General features: G+C 43.3%; 1 protein-coding gene across 11 annotated transcripts in view; it reads left to right on the forward strand.

Annotated features, from left to right (window-relative positions):
- LOC105281020 (peripheral plasma membrane protein CASK) overlaps positions 1–27,143 on the forward strand; it is a 188,175-nt gene that overhangs the window by 143,845 nt on the left and 17,187 nt on the right. For 7 of the 11 annotated variants that reach the window (XM_011341938.2, XM_011341979.3, XM_011342004.2 and 4 more), the window contains 3 exons: positions 13,932–14,120; positions 14,231–14,395; positions 14,754–14,828. In XM_011341938.2, coding sequence (XP_011340240.1) covers positions 13,932–14,120; positions 14,231–14,395; positions 14,754–14,828 — 429 coding nt within the window. The remainder of the gene's footprint in view (positions 1–13,931; positions 14,121–14,230; positions 14,396–14,753; positions 14,829–27,143) is intronic. The other 4 variants (XM_011341963.3, XM_011342014.3, XM_011341995.3 and 1 more) reach the window with 1 other exon arrangement.

A 27,143-nucleotide genomic window follows, 5' to 3' on the forward strand; every position in this document is an offset into this window, starting at 1 on the left:
ACTTACGATCCAGCGTTTTCGCATTTCGCCTCGCGTTTCGCGCCATTCATCTCTTTATAATCGTCCGCCATTAAGCAAATCCGAGGTGGATATCCATTAGAGCCGCATGGCGCTTCCGAGCGTCAACAAATGCGAGCTCTCATAATTCTCGTGCGTTTTTTAATCATCTGCTTGTACTCGTTGCGCCTCCATTTCGACTCTTTCGCTACCTTCGCATTGTGCACTATATGCAAGGATGCTCCACCCCCATTATCACGTAATTTTGCGAGCGTGATCGCACGCGCGCACCTCGCTGATTCAAGTCGCAAGTGAATTCTATGGAAAGTCGGAATATCGTGTGAAATCTGGGATAGGGAAAATTGACTTTTCGGATTTACTCTCGGCGGAAGCGCGTACATTGCCGGATACGCGCGCGACGCGATTTAAAAATTGTCTTGTGCCGTTTGCAATGGTGCACGCATAAATCCCGCCGAGATTATTCGAGCGTCCGGATCCACGATTCCGTGATTTATTCTCGCTTCAGCATCGCCTGTTTCGCGAATGCTGGTCTCGCGAACGAGCCCAGCGTTGAACAATGACGTCGAGTTTCAATGCGATCTGTGATCCGCAAGCGAGTAAGAGGAATTTTTAATTTATGGGAGAAACCGGCAAACACACGATAGAAGTTACGATGTGCGAATAAATGAGGTGGTGCTGTGTATAAAAAATTTCAGCTGGATAAATCTTCAACTTTCTGATACACTTGATACGTCTTGAGGATTAAATGTATAATTATGTCATCGTACCGAGATTAACACGCATGCGATGATTCATTGATGATCGGATGTGCATTCATTTATTCTGGCACACGCGTTTGCATTATATTTATTTCTGTATGTAAGTTTGCTACATGCTGCTGATAGAGAGGAGCGGACGGCTTTATGAAAATCCGTCATTATTATAATCCCGTAGTCTCTCTCTCGCGAGTTCTGCGCGAAACGTTATTGCCTCGAATAGAATTACGCAACTGGAAATTGGATGGTGAATTAATATAACGGAGGCAATAACGGATTTTCATGCAACGGAATAAACGACCGAGGTGTAAAAAATTCAATAAGTAGCTGAAATTAATTAATACGAAGCGGGCGGTGTGTCGTATTTTTGATACGATGACTCTTGGTGCACGCGATGCACGCATTTCGCGTTTTGGGAGTCTTTTATTAATCAGCCTGATAGAGTTTGCAAATTGTACTCCCGTCTTGAAAGAGATTCCAACAGGAATAATACTGAGTTATTACGGTAAAGTCTAACGTCAACAGCCGGCAGCTCGGGAGCGAGTCACAGTGATGTTTAACTTCTCAAATTCGGAAATATACGTCGTGCCGCTCGGTATTCGCGCCGCCACTGACATAATTAAACACGTCATACAATTACTTGTTTAAGAAGATAAAACAAGTATTGAACAAGAAAATTCCGTCGGAGTTTTCAACCGGAAACGGATAATCCGAGCGATCGAATCGGAACGACCAGCCTAGCGTTTCGAACGGGATATCATGGCGGTAGTTATGGAGATATTAAAACGCGTGGACGTAGTGCGCGGACAAAACTGCTACCTCTGCGTTGTCGAGATTTTTCCATGCCTCGCATGCCGTTTTCTCGCAACCCCAATGTTCGATTAAGTACCCGGGGTAACCTGGGGTATCCGGCCGCAATTTCGCATGATCGTATCGTATTGTTTCGGTAACTCCCGCGAGACGGAAAAACCGGCTGGTACCGGTCGCCGCTCTCGCCGCGGCTGTCGGCGGGAATAGAAAAGTTTTGTTACCACGGCAAATAGGTGGACGAAGTTTCGTCTAATTGGTAGAGTCGTTAAGGTCACGAACAAAACCGGCGCCTGCGAAACTTGGACGAAGTAACCCCGCCGGCACGGATACCAGTGGCGAAAGAAGCACCCTCGGCGGTTCGCGAGCGGTTTTAACGATTCGCGAATGCCACTCGGCACGTGCAGCGCAGAAATTGGCGGTACATGAATATGGAGCGGCGCGCAGTCATTTAATTACGATTGCGGTATTGATTACACCGCGCGCTGATTAATCTTATGTCAATTGCGGGGGACGATACTAGACGATAGTTTCCAGCAAATAATTTGGTGAACTGCATTAACCCGTCCCGATCGTATCATTCCTATCTGTCATGCAGCGGACTCGGAAAATCGCGACAACTTGCTTGTTGAAAAACGGAAGTAATTGAGTCATAATCATGAGCTCTGACATAGTTTAAAAAAATTCTTAATAGAACGAAATTGGTCGGACGGCGAAATCCGCAAAAAATGTAAAATTACGTTTCCAGCTTTGTTCGATTAGAAAGAATGTCCTCATACGATACGTAATCCGGTGGCGTTATATCGCGGTGAACTAATTAACATCGGGCTTCGCACGGATCCGGCCTCGCGCAGCTCGGAAGAGGGAGCGTTATCCGCTGCTCCGGCACGCGGTAACAGGGTCGTTTATCGAATTGGTAATGCATTTTACTTTATTTCCAGATTCTAATTGCACGTATTGCTGGGACATTATTAAAGGGAATTGATTGTAATTTTCAGTTACAGCTCGATTTGCAATTTCATTGAACGATCGTGAGGTGCACGCAAGTGGGCCTTTTCTCTGCCGTTGTATATTTGCACTGTCTAATTGCTTCCCACTAACTCTCTGTATTTATGTAAACGGATTCGCTAACGCGCTAACGCACGTCACGGCGTGTCGTCCGTCACCCGATATCGGATGTAGCAATTAGCCGCTGTTCGGACGCAAAAATCTGTCAACAGATTAATCTTAACGGTCACCTAATTTGCATCGATTCTATTTAACATTACGTTACGTACAGCTACTCTCTCTTTTCCCGCGCTCAATAATTTTAATAATAATAATCATAGAGAGAGAGAGATAGATAGATAGATAGAGCTTTATTTATAAAGCGCTCTGGGATAACATCCTCTGAAGCGCATAAATCAGAAAATTACAATTCCATAATTATATTTTATAATTACAGCAACATTTTGCTTTTAAAAAGTATAAACATGCCATCTTATAACAGAAAAAAATGTGTTTAAAAGGAAAGAAAATCCTTATATAGAACAAAATATAGATAGATAGAGAGAGAGAAACTCCTAACAAAAAATTTATATTTTAATACACGTTTTCTTTCCAATCATTTTTATACTTATTTTATTTTATTTTATTTTATTTTAAGTAACTGCTAGATGATTGACAGAGAAATAAGATATTTTCTACAGGCAGAAAGTTAAAACATAAGCTACTGTATGTGAAGGAATAGCTAGCACGTTCAAGATAGAGTTTATTAGTCTTGTATCATCTATGAAATGGACAACAGCGCCATGTGTGTGTAGTCTGCGTTGAAGGCGTTAATGTTAGTGGAACGCATCAATTCATTAGCGTCTTCATAGAACAATAGCTTCTACTTTTAGCTGCTTTTAGCAACACATTGTTTCGATACTGTAGCCTGTTCAAGAACAGCATCCTCTACACCAGCGATTACCATGATATTTTTGGCGCTTACTCAGCCGTAAGAATTTACAAACAGCGTAAATTCTGGCAGCTTTATTCAACGATGTAGTATTTAACATTTTACGCCCGGCCGTGGTAATATTATATTGCTGCTTCAGATCGCTAAGAAAATGGCAGTATTACCAACGCTGTTAAATTTGCAATAATTTTAACTAGCTGGCAAAGCTACGTTGTCGATATGAATTTTATTTTTCAACATTCGCGAAAATGGAATATGGCAAACTGCTTGTTTCTGCCAATATTATTAAGAGTACTTTGGTTCGTTTTTATGTTTTATTATTTCGAATATTATCGAATATCATTATTATTTCGAAATAATATTAAACTTATTGCTTTTTTAAAATATACGTTTTCATTAAACTAGCTTCGTGTTATAACAAAAATGTTTTTTCATTGGCTGAATCAGATTCGCCTATCGCTGCGCGAACTGTCTTATTAACTATACAAATGAACCGGAACCATGTTACTTTACCATACAGAAAATAATGCATTAATACCACAAGTCATTTTTTATATATTATATAAATAATATATAAAATATTTTTATATTTTGCCATATATTTTGCTATCAATTTTGTTGGATATCCGTTTGCGTCGACTATAGCGATCCGGCTCGTCTGACAGAATAAAAATGTATTCCCAAACGAGCCAATATCTTAAAAGTAGGCCGAGACTCTCAAATAATCCGCTTAGTTATGTACATGTCGTCATGGGAGAAAGAAAAAGAAAGAGAGAGTGCAGCCATTACCTTCAAGAGAGTGCTTTTTAAGTATGCGCGAACCTCTCTCTTTTCTCTCTCTCTCTCTCCTTCTCGCGTGGCCTTTAATTTTGTCGACGACACCACGACGGCAGCCGGCACGGCAGCTGCTGCGCGGTTCCGTAAACTTGAAAATAGGATACGGGAAATGGTATACTCTCATACGTGGTTTGCCGTGAATGGGCCGCGCGATACCAGTTCGTCGAAAGCCGGAAGTTGATCCACCGCGGCAGCGAATGCAACCCTCGCCTCGAGGCGAGCTGGATGGAGAACGGCGTCTCCCTCGTCCGTCCGTTACCATCGAGACGTACCTATTTTCACTTGGCACGAGGTTTCGCGAGGTTCCTTTCCACCCCGTGCTGCTTGCCACTACTCGTGCTTGTGCTTTTTCCGCGCGCAGGAAACGACGTTATGCATGCTGCAGCTTCCGCCACGTAACCAGCGGATATTCGTGTGTACCACAGTTGCAGTTGCATCGTCGCCCAGAAGCGGAACGCTGCGCGAAACGCGATATCGTTCGCGGGAGCGAACTGCGTCTACAGTTTTTCCTGCATTTTTCGGGAAAAAACGCCGCACTTCACGCGCGGAATCGTTGCGGATGGAGGTCATTTTTGATTGAATTGAGCTGCGGTAGCCGCTGCCATTCCGAGATTATATACGGGCGTGTAGGTGGTTCGAGAGGTAAAATAAGATTTCAGCGTAAATTCCTTGACGATCTTCTCTTTTTAAGTTATCTTCTTCTTACTTCCCGCTGCGGCTTGGATATCTCGCCGTTTTTATAGGCGACAGGTCTGTATCTTAATAGATATTTAATCTCAAGTTCTCTTGCTCTCGCGCTGGAATATTTAACGTTGGAGATTAAAACGCCGCGAGAGGAATGATGGTCCGCTTGAAAAATTTTTCCTTAAAAGAAACGACCGACTTTGAATCCACAGTCTGTCATTCGCAAAGGTGCGACAGCGGTAACGGGTATACCTGATATACATGACACGATATATATCGACGAGGTCGTCGGCTGAAATTCCTCGTTCCAAATATGAGCACCAGGACGGCCGATAAAACGCCGCGTCAGCATACGATAAAAGCACGCGCGATCGGGCCGATTCTCGTTCATAAATTTACGAATGACGAACCTGCCCAGATTCAGGATAACGTAGCGCGCTTGAGAAATCGCCGCGAAAACGTCAAGAGAGGAAAGGAGAAAGTAGTAAAAGAAGAAAAAAATAGGAAATAGGTGCCTCGGCGACGCGTATGCGTATTCACGAGCTCTCATGCTTCGCATTCTTCGTACATTCGTCGTATTATTAAGTAACGTGTGTGTCGTTCCGCATAATCGTGTTACGTAACTCGTATACTTACATCCCCACCGGCTACGTTTCTGGAGCACGCGGAAACAAAGCGGAAGTCAGCCACGCGGTGCATTATGCCGCTGCACGGTGCACCTGTGTCGTTGAGTGCCGCAACAGCGGCACTTCCGGCGCTAGCGCTGGCCCATCGTTCGATTCTCCCCGTGTCCTTTGCTGCCGGGATATCCTGGGAATCCCGATTATTCCGGGTGCGATTGCAAAGATAGCTTCACAGGGCCGTGTAATTAATTCCGCGACTTCTCCGGCTCGCATACCTGTCCTCCCTTCATGCCCCTTTCGTCTACCGGCAGCGGTTCATGCTCTAATAACTCGCCCCGGCTCTCCCGCTCTTCGTCATGTTCAGATTTTCCCGTAACGAGTTGCATGAAAAATTTTCACATGCTGTTATTTCAAGACATGTACTAATTGGCGGTCGGATTCATGTCGGACCGGCGGCGCGGTGAACTTAATTCGTGTTTGTTTCGAGAACGCGTTAGGATAACGAGTATCCTCTGGTCTCTCTTTTTCCCTCTGCGATAACATACGACACCACTTCAGCAGGTATTAATAATAATTATGTGCTACTTGGAACGGATCGCGTGCGGATTTGGAGGTATTCCTAGCCGTAAAGGGAGACACCATTGTTCGAACGAAGCGTCGATCTGATCTCGTGTTCTCTTTGTCGATCATGAAAAGCATGGAGAAACCGTTTAATATATTCTGATATATGTGCGCACGGCACAAGTGCAATTTAATAATGTTGAAAGATTCATAGGGCCGCATCTTACCGAGCGCATTTTCAACAGAGAGTGCAAGATGAAAGAGATTGCTCGTCACGAGGGATTTTTCGAAAGATTATTAAGTAACGAGTTAAAATAATCAGAGGAACCCTTGTCGATTTACTCACTATCATTAGTGAAATATTAATATACCACGCGAATATCAATCCTTCTCATTTTACTTTCATCACAATTAGCTATGATGTAATGCTAACACACTGTAATAGATTACTGATAACGCTATATATAATAGATTACTGATGAAATATTTGCGTCAGTATTCATTTCCTATGCTCACTGTTAACTTGCATTAATTTATGCATTACGCAGATATTGCAAATGAAGAAACACATTCATTTTTATATCCACATGCACTATTCGCCAATATTTTTCAGCTGATGCAAGCATCAAATTCTGCAGACAAGGCAATAAGTTTTGCATAAATTACCGTGGCGTATCGACATTTCTTAACGATCCAATAACTTTAAGGAGATAAAGAATACTTTGTGGTCTCGCTCGTGCTTTGTCTGGACACAAAAAAGATGTGCTTCCGAGAGGGGGCGATCCGTGAGCGTGGAGAACGAATGTCGATACGCTTCTCGAACGCAACGTGCACCCGAAAAGGCGTTTCATTATCGACTGCACTGTAAGGTGGAATGGTGCTCTCGCCAGGAAGAAGAGAATAAATTTTTTAACGATGCCGGTTCATTAGTGAGTGCTTAAAAATGCGGGGTCAAGCCCGGCTGTCCGCGCCGTCTCGTGTATAGCGTCCCCGTTCTTTCTTTCTGTCGCTGACAGAGAAATTAAGTGGAGCGTGTAGGAGATAAAAAAAGGAAAAGAGAGTTAATAAATGGTCACGCGAGGCCGGAGCCGGACGAATACAAAGCGCGATGGTGTTACTAGATTGCGAATCGCATTTATATACTTCTTTCCTACGTCTGGTACATATCGCATTTCTGCTTGCGAAAAAATCAGTCGTTGACAGTGCAACACACTCTGACAGCCCAATTATTAAGTATAAGAACTTTATCAACCTACCCCCGTCTCCTCCTGCTCGTAAATGAAGAGATTATATGGCACGCTAAGTACGCGTGAGGTGGCTATTTATTATTTTATCTAAATCGGTATACGAGTTTACTCGCGCGTTAAGCCTAATGCACTTCAAGCACGTTTGTCGCCCGATAAGAAAGCTCGAAGCCTACAAAATATCTTTCTACTTTATATAAAATGCAAAATGTGTGTGCTCGATATTTGAAATATTTATTACAAAAAAATATATACACATAGATTATATAATTTTCTAGAATATGTAATTAATAGGTACCTAATAGAATGAAATTACCTAAATTAATTACAAATTTTAATAAACTTTGTTTATGTATGCAACGAAATCCTTCGCTGAAGTTTTCTTCTTTCATGAGCCGTTATTATTATTATAGATACTACGATTTGCTCGCTCCTCCTCCAAAACGGGGTAAATACTTCTCGATATATTCCGGCATCGATCGGAACCCGAGCGATCGACGTGGCGAGAGGCGCCAAACTCGAGGAAGGCGCCGCGTACGTCCCCGCGCGTGGCGATAATTCGTCGCGAGCCCCGAGAACATTTAACGACATAGAGATTCCGCCAACCTTCCGGAATAAATCGCCGCAAACCAACCGGGTCCTGGCAGCCTGAATCGCGGCCATTCGTCACAATCGACAGACACCGGCGCTATTTTCACGAATACGTCGTCCGGGATCCTCCGGGCGCCTTTCTTCTCGCTGTGCTCCTTTTGCGATCCGAGAACGAGCACCGGTAACACCGGAAGGACCCTTATGCGACTATTCCCTCGTGAAGAGAAGAGAGAAACGTCGTTCTGTTAGCAAAGCAGAGCGCACGAAAAAAACGCCTTTGGCGACCGTGTGATTACCGGGAGGATAATTCAGTGGATTGTCCAAAGGATAGTCCAGTCGACACATATCCATATGGTTACCACTGATAATAGTAGGTGACCAAAGGGATTAATGTTGTAACAATGGATAGTCGCCAGCTACATCCCCAATGACGACGGGGACCATTTGCGTGTTAATTGGCGAGTATCTATAGTTAACAAGTGCGGATGCATGATTGAAAATGATACTCTCGTGGGAACGTCTCGAGTAGGATGCTAATTCGGGCGCTGGTCCGATATTCTGTCGTTTGTAGACTATCCGATATTGTTCGATTGTCCGATATGGATCCAACTCGGTTGCAGCAGATATCAACGTCAAAACTAAGCTCGTTTACATGCAATTCGAGAAAAGTTAGCCTCAAAATCGCACCACCGGTCGAGCTCTCAATTTTTACGGCAATTTGTTGAAATAGGAATGTTTTATATTTTGCGAATCGCTGTTTTTCGATCACGATTGTACCCTATACGAACAATAAGAGAAATCTGATGAATATTGAGTCGTGCGTTCCGCGCGATGTGTACGTGCTCGTTTACCTGCTGCGCTGAAAATATTGATGTTATATTGCGTCGACAATCGAGCGAAATATTATTCGTGCTAGATGGCATAGTGCAGTTAACGTACCGAATTTTAAATAATTATTTTTTCATCTCTTTCTTTTTACTTTTCGCCGACACGAGAGTTAAACACACAGTTGGAAATGTCTGAACAGAAATATCTGCGAAGCCATATTTATACGAATATGCGTGCTTGGATTATATTGACAGGAACTTGAAAAATATTAGGTCTTCCGAAATGATCGAAAATTCCTTTCATACTCTTCAGTCAATTTGCGATCGATTGCTTTTTTAGCGAAAGTTTAATTAAACGTCGCCTTCTTACGCGACTTCTTACAAGTCGCCATTTCTCAACATTGAATACTCCGGTATCAAATTGAAGTTCATTTAAATTCCGATTCTGACTTACAAGCGATTGAAGTTCGAGATTTCATGAGGCGCAACCTTTTTATTGCTTGTTTTATCTTTGCATCCGTGTGGAAATTAATTTACCGGGATGTTCTATTCTTCAATCGCTTGTAAGTCAGAGTCACTGACGGATAAAAATGTTGAATAAAGTAACAGGAGAAATCTTCCTGTGACGTGACTGTTGAGAAAAGTTGACTCCAAAGAGATCGAAGGAAAGCGCACTGATGGTCTCGGGACCGTCAGTCTGTATAGATTTTAATAATCTCCCGATCCAGAGTGATTTCTCAGGCGGCAGACGAAGGCAGCAGATTTACGTATAATTGAATTTTAATTTCTTCCGCTTTTCCTTGTCCCGAGGAGCAACTATTCTTGCAGCAATGGCGGATTTTCAGTCGCTAAACGATAATTGAATCGGATTTGCGAATTAAGTCGCGTCCCTCGACGATTTAGCGTTTCCGCGTATTTTTCGGAGTCATGAGAGTCGCGAGAATATTTCGCGCACAAAAGGGTGGAACACACCTCCACTCCGTATCGACGCGGACGACGAGCGTCGCCAATGGGCGCCAATGACAGTTGATGAACGGAAGCGAAACGGATCTAACGTCGCAGTCGGTGCTTGAGGATATTCTACTGCATCCGCTTTCACGCCATTTGTCCAATCTCCCGGGTACAAGACAGATGATTATAAATTTGGACGCCTGCGGAGCTTATATACGCGCCGCAATTGAAGCAGCCCGCAGCCGCGGTTCACCGCATGGCAGCCGCCCGCCTCCGCTCCGGACCGATGAATTGGCTCTCCCGGACTGGGAATGATGTGTGCCGGCGCCGCGCGAATACATCGCGCTCCAATTTGCATGGAGCAATATTATTTTATCCCCGAATCCGTGGACTGGCGTGCGGACGCAATCGCTCGCGGCGATATCCGACGTAACATCTTGCATATGTAATAACGTTCGCGTTGTCATGACGCGCGCGAGAATTGCGGAGGTGTATCGCCTGGATATTACATTGTTGGATTAATTTTAAAGCTTTTTCGGGATGTGTTTGCGTTCAACTGATCGTTGGTGTAACTAAATGGCTGCGCTTTAATGGAAGAGCTACGGCAATTTAAATGAAACTTGGAAAAACGCAGCCGATACGCGGTATATGTTCTCTAACTGTTTAATAATAAATGATACGCTTACAGATTTTTCCAAACGTAAAATACATAATAAATAATTGGATTAAATGTCTGAAATGTATCCCTCTCGATAATCCGATTTAAAGCAATTATTTTTAATTAATAGTAGTCCGTTGCACGTTCATATCAACGTCAATTTTTTTCTTTATCTAAATGTACACGAGTCTGCTACAGATGACTGCAAATCTATTGTCACTGAAGCTCATTACGTAACAGACGCTCGACTTTAATCAGTTTGATTTACGGGAAATTCCGCGCGCGGGATCCGAGGATTTCCGATTGCTGTTTTTCCCTCGTTACCTCCTCGAGGTATATCTTTGCATGCTGCCATTTCTCATGTCAAAATCTCGCGGCAGCCTCGCCCTCACGAGACAGCCGGCGTGTCCGTTGAAACTGTGCGCGCGTATCCGTGCTTGACGGACACAGCACGTAACAATATTATGCATTACCGCATCCTGAAATTATGGTAATGTGACGTTTTCCGCGTGAAAACGTTCCGAGTGCGCGGGTTCCAGCGGCGAGATGATGTACGAGCGTACAATGGTTCCTTTGACACGTACATTGTCGACGTTTCTCAGAGAGACGAATCAGCGCAACGTAGATGAACGACGGTCGCCGCGCGCGATTAAATTCAATCATCCAATATTTTATCACTATCAGCTCTGATAGATCCTCGGGGAAAAAAGGGGGGAAACCTTTAATGAATACCACCGCCCCGATAGATCCGTGGCCGTTCTTAATTAATGAATATCCGATGGCGCTAATGTAATTAACGGCGTTCGATTAACGGTACCGCGAACAAAAACCACCGAAATAGCCCCGACGACCGCGTCCCCGTTTCCTCTTCTCTTTTTTCCTTCTCGAATTAGCCGTCCAACGGTACTTATACCATGAGCAAACGAGTGCAACGTATGCAGGCAAAAATAACGCGCGCTCGTTATCATATCAGGATTAATTTATCATTTCTACTTTAGGCAGCCTGAACTTTCCGTTTGAAAGATTCCCCTTTTCTCGCGTTATTCCTTTTTCTTCGCGATAAATTCTTGATTGATGACCGCGCGAGATCTCGAAATTCTACATGAGCTGTCCGGAAGAAGTCGCTTGATGGAAACGCTTCGAAGTTTAATTTGAAACGTGTTTTTTGCAGTTGTTTCCCAATCTTTTCTCCACGCTCGTACTGGCACACGCGTCATTGTGACCCATTTATCTCGGAGTTTTCTATCCTCCTTAGCTGCACCCTTGCGCTAGCAATGTATCCGATGTTTTCTGCACGTGTCATTTGCATATAGAGTAAACGCGCAAGGTAGGAGAAGTAGAGACGCATGTCGACCGCTGTCAAGTGGGTCGCAGGTGACGAGTTCGACCGCGTTTCAGGCGAGGGCCGTCCTCGGACCAAGTGCATCCATGATTCAGCACGAGCCCTCGCTTACATATCTTTCACATATTTAAACAAATTTACCAATTGATAAATATATTTTTTATTTGTGAATTATAATGTCACAGAAAGCATTTAAGTAAGTTACATTTTTGTGTCAGACGTCATCTCATATATATTAAACATTCTTTTACACAAAAGTGTAAATTCTGGCGAAAATGAAACTAAACAGATGGGGGACCATGCGGATGTGCAATTAGCGCGTCTCAAAGCAGCTATGATCCGTGAGATGAAATTGCTCACAAACGAGTCGGATCCGCCTACGAAACAATTTGGAGATCGTAGCGGATTAAGCTTTAAGCTTGATCGACAAACAACTAGAACTTAGTGTCCAAACACCGTTATTGAACCGCAAACCCGTTCCTGTAAGGTGTCTATTCGGCTAATCCTCCATGCTGGCCGCCGCTCAAGTTTCCGTAAACAGCGTATTAGAATTAATATTTGAACTTGGGCTATTTTCGATGTCGGAAACTTGGACGGTAAATCCGATTTGCAAGATAAGCGAAGCTCTAAGTACACATACTATCCGTGTTATTGAGTGCAATCACTCATGTATTATATTATTCCATTACATTTAGATAGATTAAATTAATTTAATATTCGGCTTTAAGAAAATTACTTAAACACACGAAGAAACATTTATTGTTGTGCATTGATATTTTATTAAATACATTTATTAAGTACAAATATATAATTGATATTCACACCTCGTGATATTTCAAGCAATGATTAAAAAATCTTTGAAATCGGCTTTAATACTGTTTGCCATTTTTCACAATAAGTACTGCAAAAAGCTATTACGAATTCAACGTTCATCGTAAGTTCCGCAGCGCTTTCTTTGTTTCGGAATTCGCACGTGCCAAAAGCACGCATGCTAAACTTGTGCAAGTTCAATAAGAAGCTGTCAGATTATGAAGAATCGCATACTTTCCTAGTGCAATATACGTGCAACGGATTATTTACGAGGTTATTTCCCCTGCAGCGATGCCGCGTATTAGAGAATCACTGACTCGCTCTATATGAACCCGTCTGAAATATTTATCAATAAAAAGAGGATAAAATACACTTTACGGCAAACATGATGTTTATAAGTGCGTCTATTAATATGTATGCTGTAAAGTAGAACACGATCGTTTATTTGTTTATCACGTATATACCATGCCATCATTAAAGCCTGAATTTACATCTGAATTTTAATGAAAGCCGATAATTTAGATGTAAATTAAAATGCATATTTTACGATCCCGCAGTTTGGTACAAAAACGCACGCGTGTTTCCGCGTGTCGCCGGTTGTACGCGACGCGCATTCAAAATGGAAAATGTTACGCATGTGTATCTACGCTAGGACACGTGGTCCCACGTGCATGCCTCAGGATAATTGACAGGATAATGATTGCTGTACGTTGCAATGCTCCATCATTTAATCGAAATAATATTTTTTAACTTAAACTGATTTTGCTCGCGGCGTCTTACATTCATGATGCGATTTTGCATCGTAATATGTAAATGCCGGCTGCTTCTTTCCCACCGACACAACGAGATTTATGTCCATATTTAGATCACGTGCGCCGCGCAAGAAGGATGCAATCAGCAAACAAAATTTGCTGTTGTTCGCTTTCTTCCCGTGCAATTCGGTCGTTTTATTCACGAGACACAACGATAGTAAACTGCGCGACTAACGAACCCACAGTACACAAAGGACCTTCAGCGTCGATGAAACGTATCTGCATAGATCGAATTTATACGTACCTTTCTCTTTCTCTCTTAGCATGTACTATCTATAATAGAAAATTATTATTAATTAAATTGAATACGATTTAGACCGCGTATGAAACATGGGGAAACCTTGCTCAGGTCTATCTGACAACGGCGATATTAAAACGCGCGATATGAGTGATACTTAAAAGATAAATTTTAGTTTGCATTGAGAGGCTTGGATACCGAAGGTTAAATTCGCAATTTTATTTCCTGTTCCAGGCGCTCCTGCAAGCGCACGATGTCGCCGGCCACGAGGTCTACGGCGAGGAAGCCACCAGAGTAACGCCACCACCGCTTCTCACATACTTGAATGGTGGCGATGATCTCGAAGGGCAAAACGGCGATCTAGACGAGAAAATTACTCGCGTCAGGCTGGTGCAGTTCCAGAAGAACACGGATGAGCCGATGGTGAGTGGACAGACGTGCTATCGCAGGAAATGTTTAATGATTTATTATGTATACAGCAACGCGCGCTATGAATTTTAATTCATCTCGCGTTTCCCGCTCGCCTTTCACAGGGAATCACGCTGAAAATGAACGAAGACGGGCAGTGCTTCGTTGCGCGGATTATGCATGGTGGGATGATCCATAGACAAGCCACTCTTCACGTTGGCGACGAGATCAGGGAAATCAACGGCATACCAGTTCAGAATCAATCCGTTAATGCTTTGCAAAAGATTCTGGTGAGTGTTCGCCTGCGAGGAACGGAATTAGGTACCCTCGCGATTTAGTGACTAAAGTTTTTCTCATGGATTATAAAACAAATTAAATATTCGATAAACGATTAATAGAAACTTTAACAATTTCAAATATTGAAGTATTATTGTCTGCATTATAACACAAAAATAGATAGTGATAAAAATAAAAACTCTTTTCTGAAATGACATATGATCTTAGCATCACGCGATGCAAATTAGATTTGGCAATTAAATCATACATCTATGTCGCTGCACGAAATTTCTCACAAGTTCACCCTCACTTTCGCGCAAATGGTTCCATAGCTGTAAGCCATTCTAACGAGCCCGTCTTTGACTGTTACAGCGGGAGGCACGTGGATCGGTGACATTCAAGATCGTGCCGTCGTACAGGAGCGCGCCACCCCCCTGCGAGGTACAAGTAAGACCCAAGACCACCCAAACCCTCTCCCAGAACACTGTCGCGCCTAACAAGCCCGCACCCTCCGCGGCCTCCACGGGCGCGAGCTCTGGAGGCGGTGCGAACAAATCCGGGAAGCCGGTGAAAACCTCCGCGGCCACCACGAGCAAGGAGAAGGCGCCCAAGGCGTCGAAAGCTTCTAAGTCTAAGAGCGCGTCCTCGTCCACCGAGAGCACACCCCGTCGCCGCTTGAATCCGCTTTCGGCCCTGCGATCGCGAAAGTCTTAAGCGCGATGCCGATTACGCGCGGCGATTCTTCGATGCGCGTGCCAGCTCACACGTGAACCTTGGAATCGCCGGAAACATTCGTCCGTCTCTTCTCTAGTCGTAATTCTAGTCGTAGATCACCCTCGGTGGTAACCCTTGCGCCTTTTTCCGACGTGACACCGCTTAATCAATCGTCGGGGTAGCCTTCTCCCCGATTAGATAGATTTGGACTAACTCTAGATTTAGGACTAACTCTAGATCTAGGTAGAATGCAGCTGATAATTGTGCATGTGGGCTTTTTCGTAACACACTGTATTACCGAACACATCAGCCACGTAACGATTGCTCTTTCCATGTCTACGTGAATTTCTAAAATACTATCGTTATTATTATAACGATTATATCGATATTATTATATCGTTATTATTATAACGAGAATTATAGAATTCTCTGCGGATTAGGAATACGCAGTACCGAATAGTATCTAAATATTTCAAGATTTCAGTGTGCTAATTGTGTATATAATTAGCGTAGTCACTTGTTTGTTCATTATTTATCGTGAAATTGAATTTTGCAGGAAGACTACATGTTTACCCATACAGACTTTTAACGTTTTATTCTTATATTATACGAGCCACCGCGCCGTCTATTTGCTCGGCAAAATAGATCGATATATTATTTGTCTTATGAAAATATTTTCTGCAGAGAATCGAGTTTAACTTTCTAGTCTAGCATTATAAGCACCACGTCCTGGATATTATTATCGATTATAACCCAGGGACACGCTGCGAAGCGTAATCTATCAATCGCTTAAATAGTTTGCCATAGTTTTCTCCACAGTCTTTGGGCGTTCGGGTCTAAGAAGCGCTTCGGGGTCTCCCAGAGACATCCGAGAGCTCGCACAATGATATACAGCTAATAATTTACGGCGCGTTGTACACGCGGATTATCGCGGGCAATCGTACGCGAAAGAGAGGATTCAAGAACAGGTAATTTGATTAGGGGCAAAACTTCGCGCGATCACGATGAAACGGCACTCTCCATATTTCGTCCCATAAGTTGCAAACGCACCACGCGAGAATATTACTTGGGAAGAACCCACGCAGAGTGCGAGACGTCCCTGCCTATTATCCGCGCCGCGATTAGGAAAGTTTCAGATCCGATAACGAACAGAGGGATATGCGATTAGTTTCTCGATAGTTTGCAGCTTGTATACGGCTGCCTGCGTAATTCCATTCAGGCTAGACCGCCGAGTTTAGGCCAAGGAGTTTGCAGAAGGAGACGGTTAATAGTGTCCAACCTGAGCGTCGCGTCGCGTCGCATCGCGGAATGGTCTCTCGCTGCGTCGGAAAAATCTCCGTGGAAACAGGAAAAACGGACTTTCGCGGAAAATCCGAGATCATTTTGATGGACCTCGTCAAATTCGCGAATTTCCACCGGTCGAAGTAGCCAATCGGAATTCGCGCGAATTTTGCCTAGAACTGGCATCGCGTGGAATAGTCGAGTGCACAATTTTGTGATAGATGTATAATTATGCCTAATTAATAGATGCAAAGACCGAGCTTAAAAAGTTATGAGTATTAGTGATATAGATATATACTCTTCGATGATGAATCTGATATTGATTTTCACCTAACTAAAAAAGTTGGACGAGCCTACATTAATTGCAGATTAATCATCGGAAACTTGGCATCCATTCGAATGGATTATATTTTCTTGGAAAAATTTTATTAGATTATTATATTATATTATTCTATAATAATACTGTCGTACTAGAAATACACTGTCGCATTGTATTCTCTCGCGTTAATAATTCTGATTAGCGTACTTCCTCAATCTTTCCGACCGCGTAATGAACAATCGCGAGAGACGATAATCGCGTCTTAGATTTCTGAGATGACGTGACTTCGCGCATAGTTTCATTAGCAATCTTCGTTAATATCGACCAAGAGAGGACGGGGGAACTGGTACTCGACGGTTTATGTGCGCCGTGCAATATCCTCAAATAGTTGGATACATTCGACGACAAATTTTGCTATAGTTGAACTATAATCCGTATGAAGTTTCAGTAATTAGCGCAGGTTCTATTCTAAAGTGCGAGCGCATGAATTCTCAGCGCAAACGATAAGAACACTTGCCTTCCGAACTTGGTTTCCGAACGTTCGCGATTTACGTCGGTTCCATAGATTCAGTGACTTTCAGGAAGAATAGTAGAATATATAAATTTTGGTTTTTCTCTCTTTCTCTCTCTCTCTCTCTTTTCGACTCCTGGTATATTGTGGTATAGATAAACTCCATTATTTAGCTTCAACAATGTCAATAAACTGATGGATTGCGGCGCAGTTTTTCATTTCTGGTTTACGGCACGATCGAGTGAAATTGGATAAAATTTTATAAACTGGATTCGGGTTTTCGTTTACGGCGGAACTGCTTTTGCCAGCACTTTTTCAAAAAGCCGTTTGTCGACTGACAGTTTCGAAAATTTGAAAGTGGATGATTGTTCGATGCCCGATGTGCAGCATGCTAGTTGCACTCAATGAGTTCTGTTTGCTCAGTTCTATAGTGTGTTTAATATCTACAATTCCAGTACCGGTTCTCTGTATGAGATCCTATTTACAGAACAGTGCACACGCAACGTGAAGAAGAGCTTTCTAGATATTAACATTCAAGTAATTTTATTAGGTACAGAACTGATACAGAATTGTAGTTTAATCATGTTTTTAAATGTTTTCTTTGCATTAAAGGTGCTTTTTCATGCTGACGTTCGACGCTCATTTTTAGCGTCAAAACAGATCACGTGATCAAAATTGACGCTGGATAATGGTCAATTTTGATCACGTGATCTGTTTTGACGCTAAAAATGAGCGTCGAGCGTCAGCATAAAAAAGCACCTTAAGGTATAATAACCGATTATTTTACATACTTCCATCATGTGATATAATATAATACATATTATCAAATATGAAAGATCTCTATTTAATCATAAATTATATATTACAAGAAAACGGAGATTTTAACAAATTTCCATAATGATGTTATCTATTTATAGATCGATAAACGATAAATTTTTAGATTCGCGAAGTTTTCGGAATGAATATGCTGACTTTCTTAAAATTAATATATACTAACGCTTTTAATGTAATAGGAGATATTGCGTGTTAATATAATACAAACGAGCTAATGTCGTACCTTTCTTCGATTTCTTCGACGGGATGCCGACATCCCTTAAACCAGCCGCGAATTTCCAGTCGCAAATCTGGAAATCAGTTTACGCGCATATCTCACAATTACGTTTCATCGTTTAATCCAAGATGAGATTTCGCAAATATGCGATACAATGTACGCGTAATCAACGTGAACGGAAGTAGAATCGGCATCACGCTCGGCAAAGCATGCCGCAATTGTGAAATTAAATTCGCGGCGCAATTGGCGTAATCATGTTAATCCGAATCGTTGGGGCGAAAACGTAGCTTCATTCCATCATCATCTATTCCATAAATCCCGAAACGGCGAAGGGTTCACGCGCACGTGTCATACTCGCCGTATTCCATCGGCGACAACGACGACGAGTACCCGCAGCGTGTTCTCGATGAGTTTCTCTCATCCACGTACTGTCCCCGACCGGATGCAAAAGTTATCTCGATCTCGCGTTACGCCACGTTTCCGTTGCGCGATAACAGACGGAATGCCCGTTCAGCGAATGCACTTAAATGTCGGTAGTCGATACTCACGGAGGTTTTCACCAGGCACCCCGTATTGTAGAAACACCCACGCACATACATCTATATCTACACACACACACACACGCACACACACACCTACATACACATACACATGCATATATAACACAGACAAATGATTCTCGAGACAAATGATTTAAACCCGTTACAATGAAGGACTACAGATATAAGAGGCGCCGCTCGGCGTACCGAGAGACAACGTTACGTATGTACTCGTCTTTGCAGTGTAAAACGTCACTTTTGACGGGGAAAATTATGTTCCCCATACCGTTTTGCGTCTCCACCCTTGTCGCCACGTTCTCGATGCTCCGTAGCGGCGCCACGCATGACGTTACAAAGATTTCTTTCAGCGTAACGCCAAAACGAGTAAAATGAAATCGAGGAGACGGTTTTTCCCCTCCGGATCTCAAGATTTTATTAGGTACAGCCGCCCTTACGCTCTTGCAAAATCCGATTTCCGCGTCTACGTGCGCGAAACGATTGCTCTTTCCCCCGATCGATCTGCGAGATTGACGAAACTCCCGGCGGCCCGGAAATGCGGGAGTGAACAGTTTTACGTTTATTTGCAATATTTTCCGTGGTTTTCTCTATTTCTCTGTTGTTGTCTCACGAACAGAGAATCTCTGCGTCGCGAGATCTGTTCGCGCTTCGCTAGCGCGAGTTGTACATACCTCGGTCTCACGAATCTATCGAAAGCCTGTACAATTGTGCGGTTTTAGACACGTGTACAGTTCTCTTTTTTTTCTCTGTCTCAATGAATGTACGATACACCCCTCGTTCGCGTGTCCACATGTATAAAAGAATGTTCCGAGCATCTTCAGTCGCTTATCTCTAACCGCATTATGAGATGTAGATAACGGACCTCCTACGACAATTGTTGCAATTGTACGGCAACAGGACGTACGCTCTAGTCGCATGATGTATAATAATATATATATATATATATATGTTCTCTATTTCTCTCTTTCTTCTTTAAGACTACGTTACGCTTGCGACGTGCAAGCGTCGCGTGCAAAAGCGCTCCGAAATCGGCTACGTGATCGACGAGAGGAACCGCATTTGATCGAGAAAATACACAAAACTTTAATTTTCAAAAAACTGACGTTATCTAAATTGACTATTAAAATTATAAATAATGTGAGATTGCCGAGTATTTCAAGATTATTCGCTTTTATGAGGAAGCGATGCTTCATTTACTTTTCATCAGAGAAATACACTTTGATCTCGATCTTAAGGATGACCTCAGGAAATTTTCTCAAAGATCACGACGTCGATCTTGCAGCGCTGCGCGTACGTATCCCACGTACGCTTGATCGTCCTCGCGCTGACCCGTGTTCACAAAGTTCGCTTTAACGTCACGGACATTAATTCCGTAATGAGATAAAGCGTAGCCGGTCGACCCGTTCTAATAATGTTAACATAAGAAGATGACGCTCGCCCAGCCGGGGATTGCAGCCGGGATTAAACAAGGCTGCGAGCGTTATCGCTGTTGCAATCGGATGTGACACACACACACACATACATACATGAATCCATACACGCACACATATCCCCGAGTAAAACGTGAACTTTGCGGGTCACGGGCTGGCGCGCCGCGAAACCCGGTGAAACGAACGCGATGGGACGATATATTGTTAGAATATAATTTATTATATATATATATACAGATATGCATTTATATATATGTATATATATAAATGTTATAATCTATATTTCTGTGTGTAAAGCGAAATCGGTACGAGCGGTGTAACAAAACGCTTTGATCGGCGCTTTCGAGTCCACGGCGCGTGCATGTTTCTTTTTCGCTCTTTCTCTCTTTCTCTTCTCTATGGTTTATATCTCTCAATTTCCCTGCCCTTTCCCACCATTTTTCTCTTTCTCTCTCTTTCTCTCTTCTTTATCTCTTTCTCTCTCTCTCTCTCTCATCCTCCCTCGTAATTTTGTTCTCCAGCTCACTCACTTTTCCCGTTCTCGGTTTCTCTCTGATTTCGTTTCCCACCGATGGTTTGGGTCGGGCAAAAACACCACGTTGCTGATGATAGTACGATAGTTCACTTAACGGGTGAAAGAAGTATCAATTAATACAAGGAATGCGCACACTTTGGTTTCCACATGTGTTGGAATGTTATTTGTGTTTCTGTCATGAGGAAGCTTTTGTTACACCCCTCATTATTATTACCCTCACCTGCATGAAGGACATCTTTGCGAACTGACGCTTTTCTTTTTGTGGCCAGTGTAGCCCTCTGCATCGTAAATGCATATATATTATACAGTGCGTGAGGCTGTGTGAGTCGATCGATTGGTTTCTTTAGCACAGAAAACGCCTATGGATCGTGTACGTTCATCATCGTGTCTTGCACGGATCCACCCGCGATTGTGTAGATAACGCGTGAACCTGGTAGCAGAGTGGTATAATCTAATCTTCTTTTTTTTTTCTTCAGTTTATTGGCCAATCTCGTTTATCACTTCGTAATTTCTGGATCGCCCTGAAAAGCGAACGGATGTGCACCAGATTAGAGAGAGACTCGTTCTCGCTGGATTCACGCGAGCACTTCGGCGCGGAATCGTAAGATTGAACGTAGCTAACGTCTGGAACAAAATTTGGGAATAGATACAAGGAAGCTTGTTGTCGTTGCTTAGGTAGAAAAATTAATCAAACGCTACGGAATGTTAGAAGTAAAATTGTTCGCTTATCGGTGCACGCTGATTTCTGGACAAATTCAAGCATTATCGGCATTAAATTAAATTTATCTTCGGGAAAGGATGCGTAGTGCACGCCAATGTCTCTTATAACGTTACTGTCATCCACGGTGAACGTCTGACGAACGTGCAAAAATTTCCGTACATGCAGTTGAGGGTAAATCGCCGAAGTAACGTCGTCCATCTCGGATAATCGAATAAGATCTGAACCGCTGTGTTTAATGTGTAAGCCACGTGATTTGATTTCTAACGATGTAACATACGTATAGCGAGCACGCCGTTACTGATAAAATCAGGGTAAATTCTCCAAGTGTCAGCAAAGCACGCGCTAATAACGACGGTCTCGAGCGAGACACCTCTTCCCTCCTTTCTTCGTACCTGAACGAGCAGACATTTTTGGCGTGTGTTTCTGCAACCGACGAGAAACTTTGCGAATCCGTTCTATTAGAAGTGTCGCCACGCATCGAGCAACGATGAACATGAACCGTTAGAAGCTTCTCTTAGTCTAGTCGTTGTGTATGAATTTTTGTTCTTACGAGGAAGAGACGTGTAGTAGAGAGCTGCAACCGACTGTCGAGCCGCGCGACGTCGACGTCGCGCGTGCGAGATGTTGAGTTTTAATTATAATTTCGACACCTTGGTGTGAGGTATGGCATTCGTTTGTGTATGTGAGTAATCCGTATTTGATATATCTGCTTGTGTTGGTACATGTTTGAACGTAGCGATCAGCCTCTCGTCTCTCTCGTTGTGCATCACGTAGAAATGCAACGAGGAGGAAGCGGTACGTTAAGAACGTGATGTATCGTTCCTACTTCCTCACTCTCTGCACATACATGTATACATAGATACATATATACACACATATATATATACGTGTCACTATATGCTCTATATACATATACGTGTGTACAAACGGCTTGATCGGATTAAATTTTGTAAAACGTTGTGAAAAATGCGTTCGGAGTTTATATGATGAATGTTACGAGAACCAACGCAGATCATGTCGAGCATCACGATGTTGTACGCTCCGAACAGAGTTGGTGTGACGAGCATCTGTACTTGCGGTTGCGTAGCATTAGACGAGATATTTTTTCCCGAAATATATATATACGAACTCGTGAAATATACCTTTCTTCGCGGGAGGCGCGAGGCGGAAGGACAGATGAACGTTAACTGTCGCTTTCAGGCTGTCACCTCGCGATCGCGTTAATGTACGTTTAATACGAATCAAAGCTCCACTCGCGCATACGACAATCTGATCGCGTATCTAATTGAGATGTAATTCGATTCGCGGGGGAGGGGAGATCACTATATTTTTGATATACCTGCGAGTGCGCGCGTAGTAAACGGATCAAATCGACGAGTGGTGGGTGCTTGATATGCGCGCGGTATCCGCACCGGTTATCACGAGCTCGACCAAGTTAACCGTTCTCTGTCCCGCGCGTCCGCGCTCGTACACGCATGTATCCGTTAAAAGGGAGCATTCACGGGGCTGACAATTACCGAACGCGAGCAAACACGGGCCGAGCGACGGCCCATTTTATCCGCCGCACGAGTAAGACAATATAAGCCAAGAGGCGTTGGGGGTTTCGCGATGACAAACGCTGGAACGAGAACAGGGGTATCTCACACGTAACACGGGAAGCGAGGCAGCCTGCTCCTCTCTCTTTCTCTCTGTCTGTCTCTCTCTTTCTTTTTCTCTCTCTCTCTCTCTCTCTCTCTCTCTCTTTCTCTCTCTCTCACTCACGGTATAATGATCATTGACATAGGAATATATGGACGGAGCCTTTTACGAGGGGAAGCTGAGATTAGCGGTAAGGGGAGAGCACTGGCACTTCGTGTAACTTCGGCTGTTCGGGTATGTTCGGTTCCGCTAGTGATATATATACAGTGCTGGCAAAAAGTTCCGGAACAGTTAAAAATCTTGGAAAATAATGATTTAGTGGAAAAATGTTTCAAACAAAAAGTATAGGGCTTAAAAAAATCTATTAGATGATGATATATATTTGACCTCGGTATGACCTTGGAAAGCCCGGTCATGGTCAACATAAAAATCTTAAATGGAAACCCCTATTTTTTATTACATATTCTTGTAGCTTAGCTCGAGAGCTTTTCGAAACGCTATAATACATTTTTTTTCTCTTACGTACTTTTTGACTTATAAGGCTTAAAGGTTACACAGTACCGCCGGCATTAGAATTCCCCAAGGTGTACCGCGTGGAGGTTGCACGGTCGGATTTACACCTCTTTTGTGTGCGTGTGTGTGTGCGTGCGTGCGTGTGCGTGCGTGCGTATGTGTGCGTGTATGAGTGTGTGTGTGTGTGTGTGTGTGCGCGCGCGCGCGCGTGTGTGTGCTTCATAAAACTAACTGCACGAAAATAGTTTATACTCGTATGTACGAACAACGGCATTAATGCCGTCCGAATACCCGTGTGATCGCACACAACGATCGGGTCGCTTACACAATGCCGGTTGTAGGTGAGGTAAACACGAGCGAGCAAAATAGTTATCGGAACACCTCACCTATACGCGAGAAAGTTTATAAGTGACGCGCTTTCTTAGTGTGCGTTACACGTATTTTCGGACGGCATTAATGCCGTTGTTCGTACATACGAGTATAAACTATTTTTGTGAAGTTAGTTTTATGAAGACACACACACGCGCGCGCACATACACACACACACACACACGCACACAAAAGAGGTGTAAATCCGACCGTGCAACCTCCACGCGGTACACCTTGGGGAATTCTAATGCCGGCGGTACTGTGTAACCTTCAAGCCTTATAAGTCAAAAAGTACGTAAGAGAAAAAAAATGTATTATAGCGTTTCGAAAAGCTCTCGAGCTAAGCTACAAGAATATGTAATAAAAAATAGGGGTTTCCATTTAAGATTTTTATGTTGACCATGACCGGGCTTTCCAAGGTCATACCGAAGTCAAATATATATCATCATCTAATAGATTTTTTTAAGCCCTATACTTTTTGTTTGAAACATTTTTCCACTAAATCATTATTTTCCAAGATTTTTAACCGTTCCGGAACTTTTTGCCAGCACTGTATATGTACGATGAGTTATTGTGTTGTGTCGGAGTGTAGCAATCGCATTAATGCAAAAAGGAAAAATTGGCAACAACGTATGAAAGAAAATGATCCGAAAATTTCTTTTCATCTGTAAGTAAAATACATACAATTGTAGGTTATATACAATGCCGGTAAAACGTTTCAGATATTGTTACGTGTTTATTATTATTTAAATTTATTATTATTGTGTTAAGAAAGAATTTTGGCTTGTTTATTATTATATTCATATGAACAATTGTTCGATAACAGTTTTTCATTTATAGTTTTTATTAATTCATATATTATTATTAAATATAACAATATCTGAAACGTTTTACCAGCATTGTGTATAACCTACAATTGTATGTATTTTACTTACAGATGAAAAGAAATTTTCGGATCATTTTCTTTCATAAGTTGTTGCCAATTTTTCCTTTTTGCATTAATGCGATTGCTACATTCCGACACAACACAATAACTCATCGTACATGTAATTTCAGTATCATAACTTTACAAAACTTTATCAAGTATCATTCGGGCGATGTCGAGAACAGCCGAACTCGCCCGATTTGCCAGCAGCCTCTCCTTACCGCAAATCTCATAACCCCCCTTGCCTAAGTTCGTAGCATAGGCTCCGTCCATGTATTCCTATGTCAATGATAATGATAAGCAACCCCTCGTACCATCCGCCCTTCGCCCATTCTCTTCGCCCTGTAGCCACCGTTGCATTTTCGAAGCCATCGCTCCCCTGGATCTTTCAACCGCCCCCTCGATCGCACCTTTTAGGCAACAAGAGCGGCAACAGCATCGGCGAGCGCAACGGCGGAGCGTTGTTACGTACCCCCGCCCCCTCGCCTCACTCGCTCCATCAACGTTCTCTCTCACCCCCGCAGAGTGCATTGTACGAAGATGTAATAAAGCAAGCATGTGTGTGAACCGCTGTGGGAGCCGCACACCACGAATCGTCGAGCACGCCCACCCCCGTAACGTGAGACACCCTTCCCTCCGTCTCGCCCGTCGTGGTAGAAACTGAGAATCGACAACGAACGGCGACGCATACTGGCGCACGTACATACGCGCGCATAAACGCACATTGCAGGAGAACTCTTCTCACCCCGTATGTCGCAGCACGTGCATAAACACACGCATACGCACCCGGACCGTTGCGTTGCCCCGACGCATTGTCGTCTCTCATTACCACCCTGTTTATCGCCCGCGTTGCTCTGCCGCCGTAACGATCGCGTGCCCCGATCGTCGTTGACACTTTATCGCTTCCGCGCGCCAAAACCACTCTCGAGCAGTTCGACGTCTCCGATCTCGTTAGACAATCACCGGGAAAATTAGTCCGGATCCCTTGCGCGTGATCAGCGATGGGGGATGAAAGGTCAGCTGTCGTCCCGCGGAAAGGGAGTCTCCGTTGCTTCCTGCATTATCGCGGCGCGTGTAATCCTCGTCTGTTGAATTAATAAGTACGATCAGATTCGGTTGCTCGATCAGAAAGACTCTCTTGATAATTTGTAAATTGAAAATACACGTCACGCGAAAAGAGGAGCGGCAGCGTTAATTAAATGTGTCACGATCGTAATTTTCGACGCGATTTTGCACTTAAGGCTGTTTTCTTAAACGAGATATGAATTAAATGCGCGTGAGCGGCGCCACGAGAATCCTATTTGTTGAAATTGATCCCTCAATCTCGCGTCGTCTCAGATTTTATCCCCGGCACGTGCGTATCTCTATCCTACGACCTGTACTCTCGATTCGTGATGTCTCCATCGCATCGCGGGGCGAATGATATCGCATGAGGAGCGAAGATGATTCGCCGTATATACGCATACGGGATCACGCGCGAGGAGCGTCTATAAAATTTTGTATCGTCAGGCAGCGTTCAGGACGAAAGCGAAGCGACATCGCTGTTTTTTCTCCATCTCTTGCTCTCTATCTTTTTGAAGAAATCCGCGAACGCGATAGAATACCATCCGTAGCTTTATTCACCCTATTTGTCGTCCCCCCTCGTTTATCTTCCAGTTTCACTTACAACTCACCCGTTCACAACACACACCAATTTCAGCAAATGCGTGGATGAAATATAGGTAATCTTTACGTGTTTGTGTTCTCCGCCCTGGTATACCATGACCTGCGATATCTACGATGTTCGTGACCCATGTGGTAGTCTCGATCCCACAGTAACGACCGGAGGAACTCCAATGTTCGTGAAAGATCGTATCGTAACGCCGAATGATCGATTCCATTTAAAACTTGGAAATACTCAATGATATATGTAAAACAAATAAATTGTATATCGTATTAATTAACTGGTTGCTCGCGCAAGAAACCATGAACACCTTTTTTTGAAACCGTGTTAAAAACGATATTATTGCGGGACAGTTATTGCTACGTATTTCGAACTTTCCAATCGCGAGTCAGTCCGATAGCAAAGTGATGAGAATCAAGCTTGTTAAGCAAACCGACTAAAGCATCCAGCGGTGCCACGAGGGAGAGAACCGAAATTGCTGTGATGCTGCGAGATTTGCCAAGAGTTTCGCGTTTATTCCGCGTTGCGATACGAT

This window comes from Ooceraea biroi, chromosome 1, assembly GCF_003672135.1.
Source record: "Ooceraea biroi isolate clonal line C1 chromosome 1, Obir_v5.4, whole genome shotgun sequence".
NCBI lineage: Eukaryota > Metazoa > Arthropoda > Insecta > Hymenoptera > Formicidae > Ooceraea > Ooceraea biroi.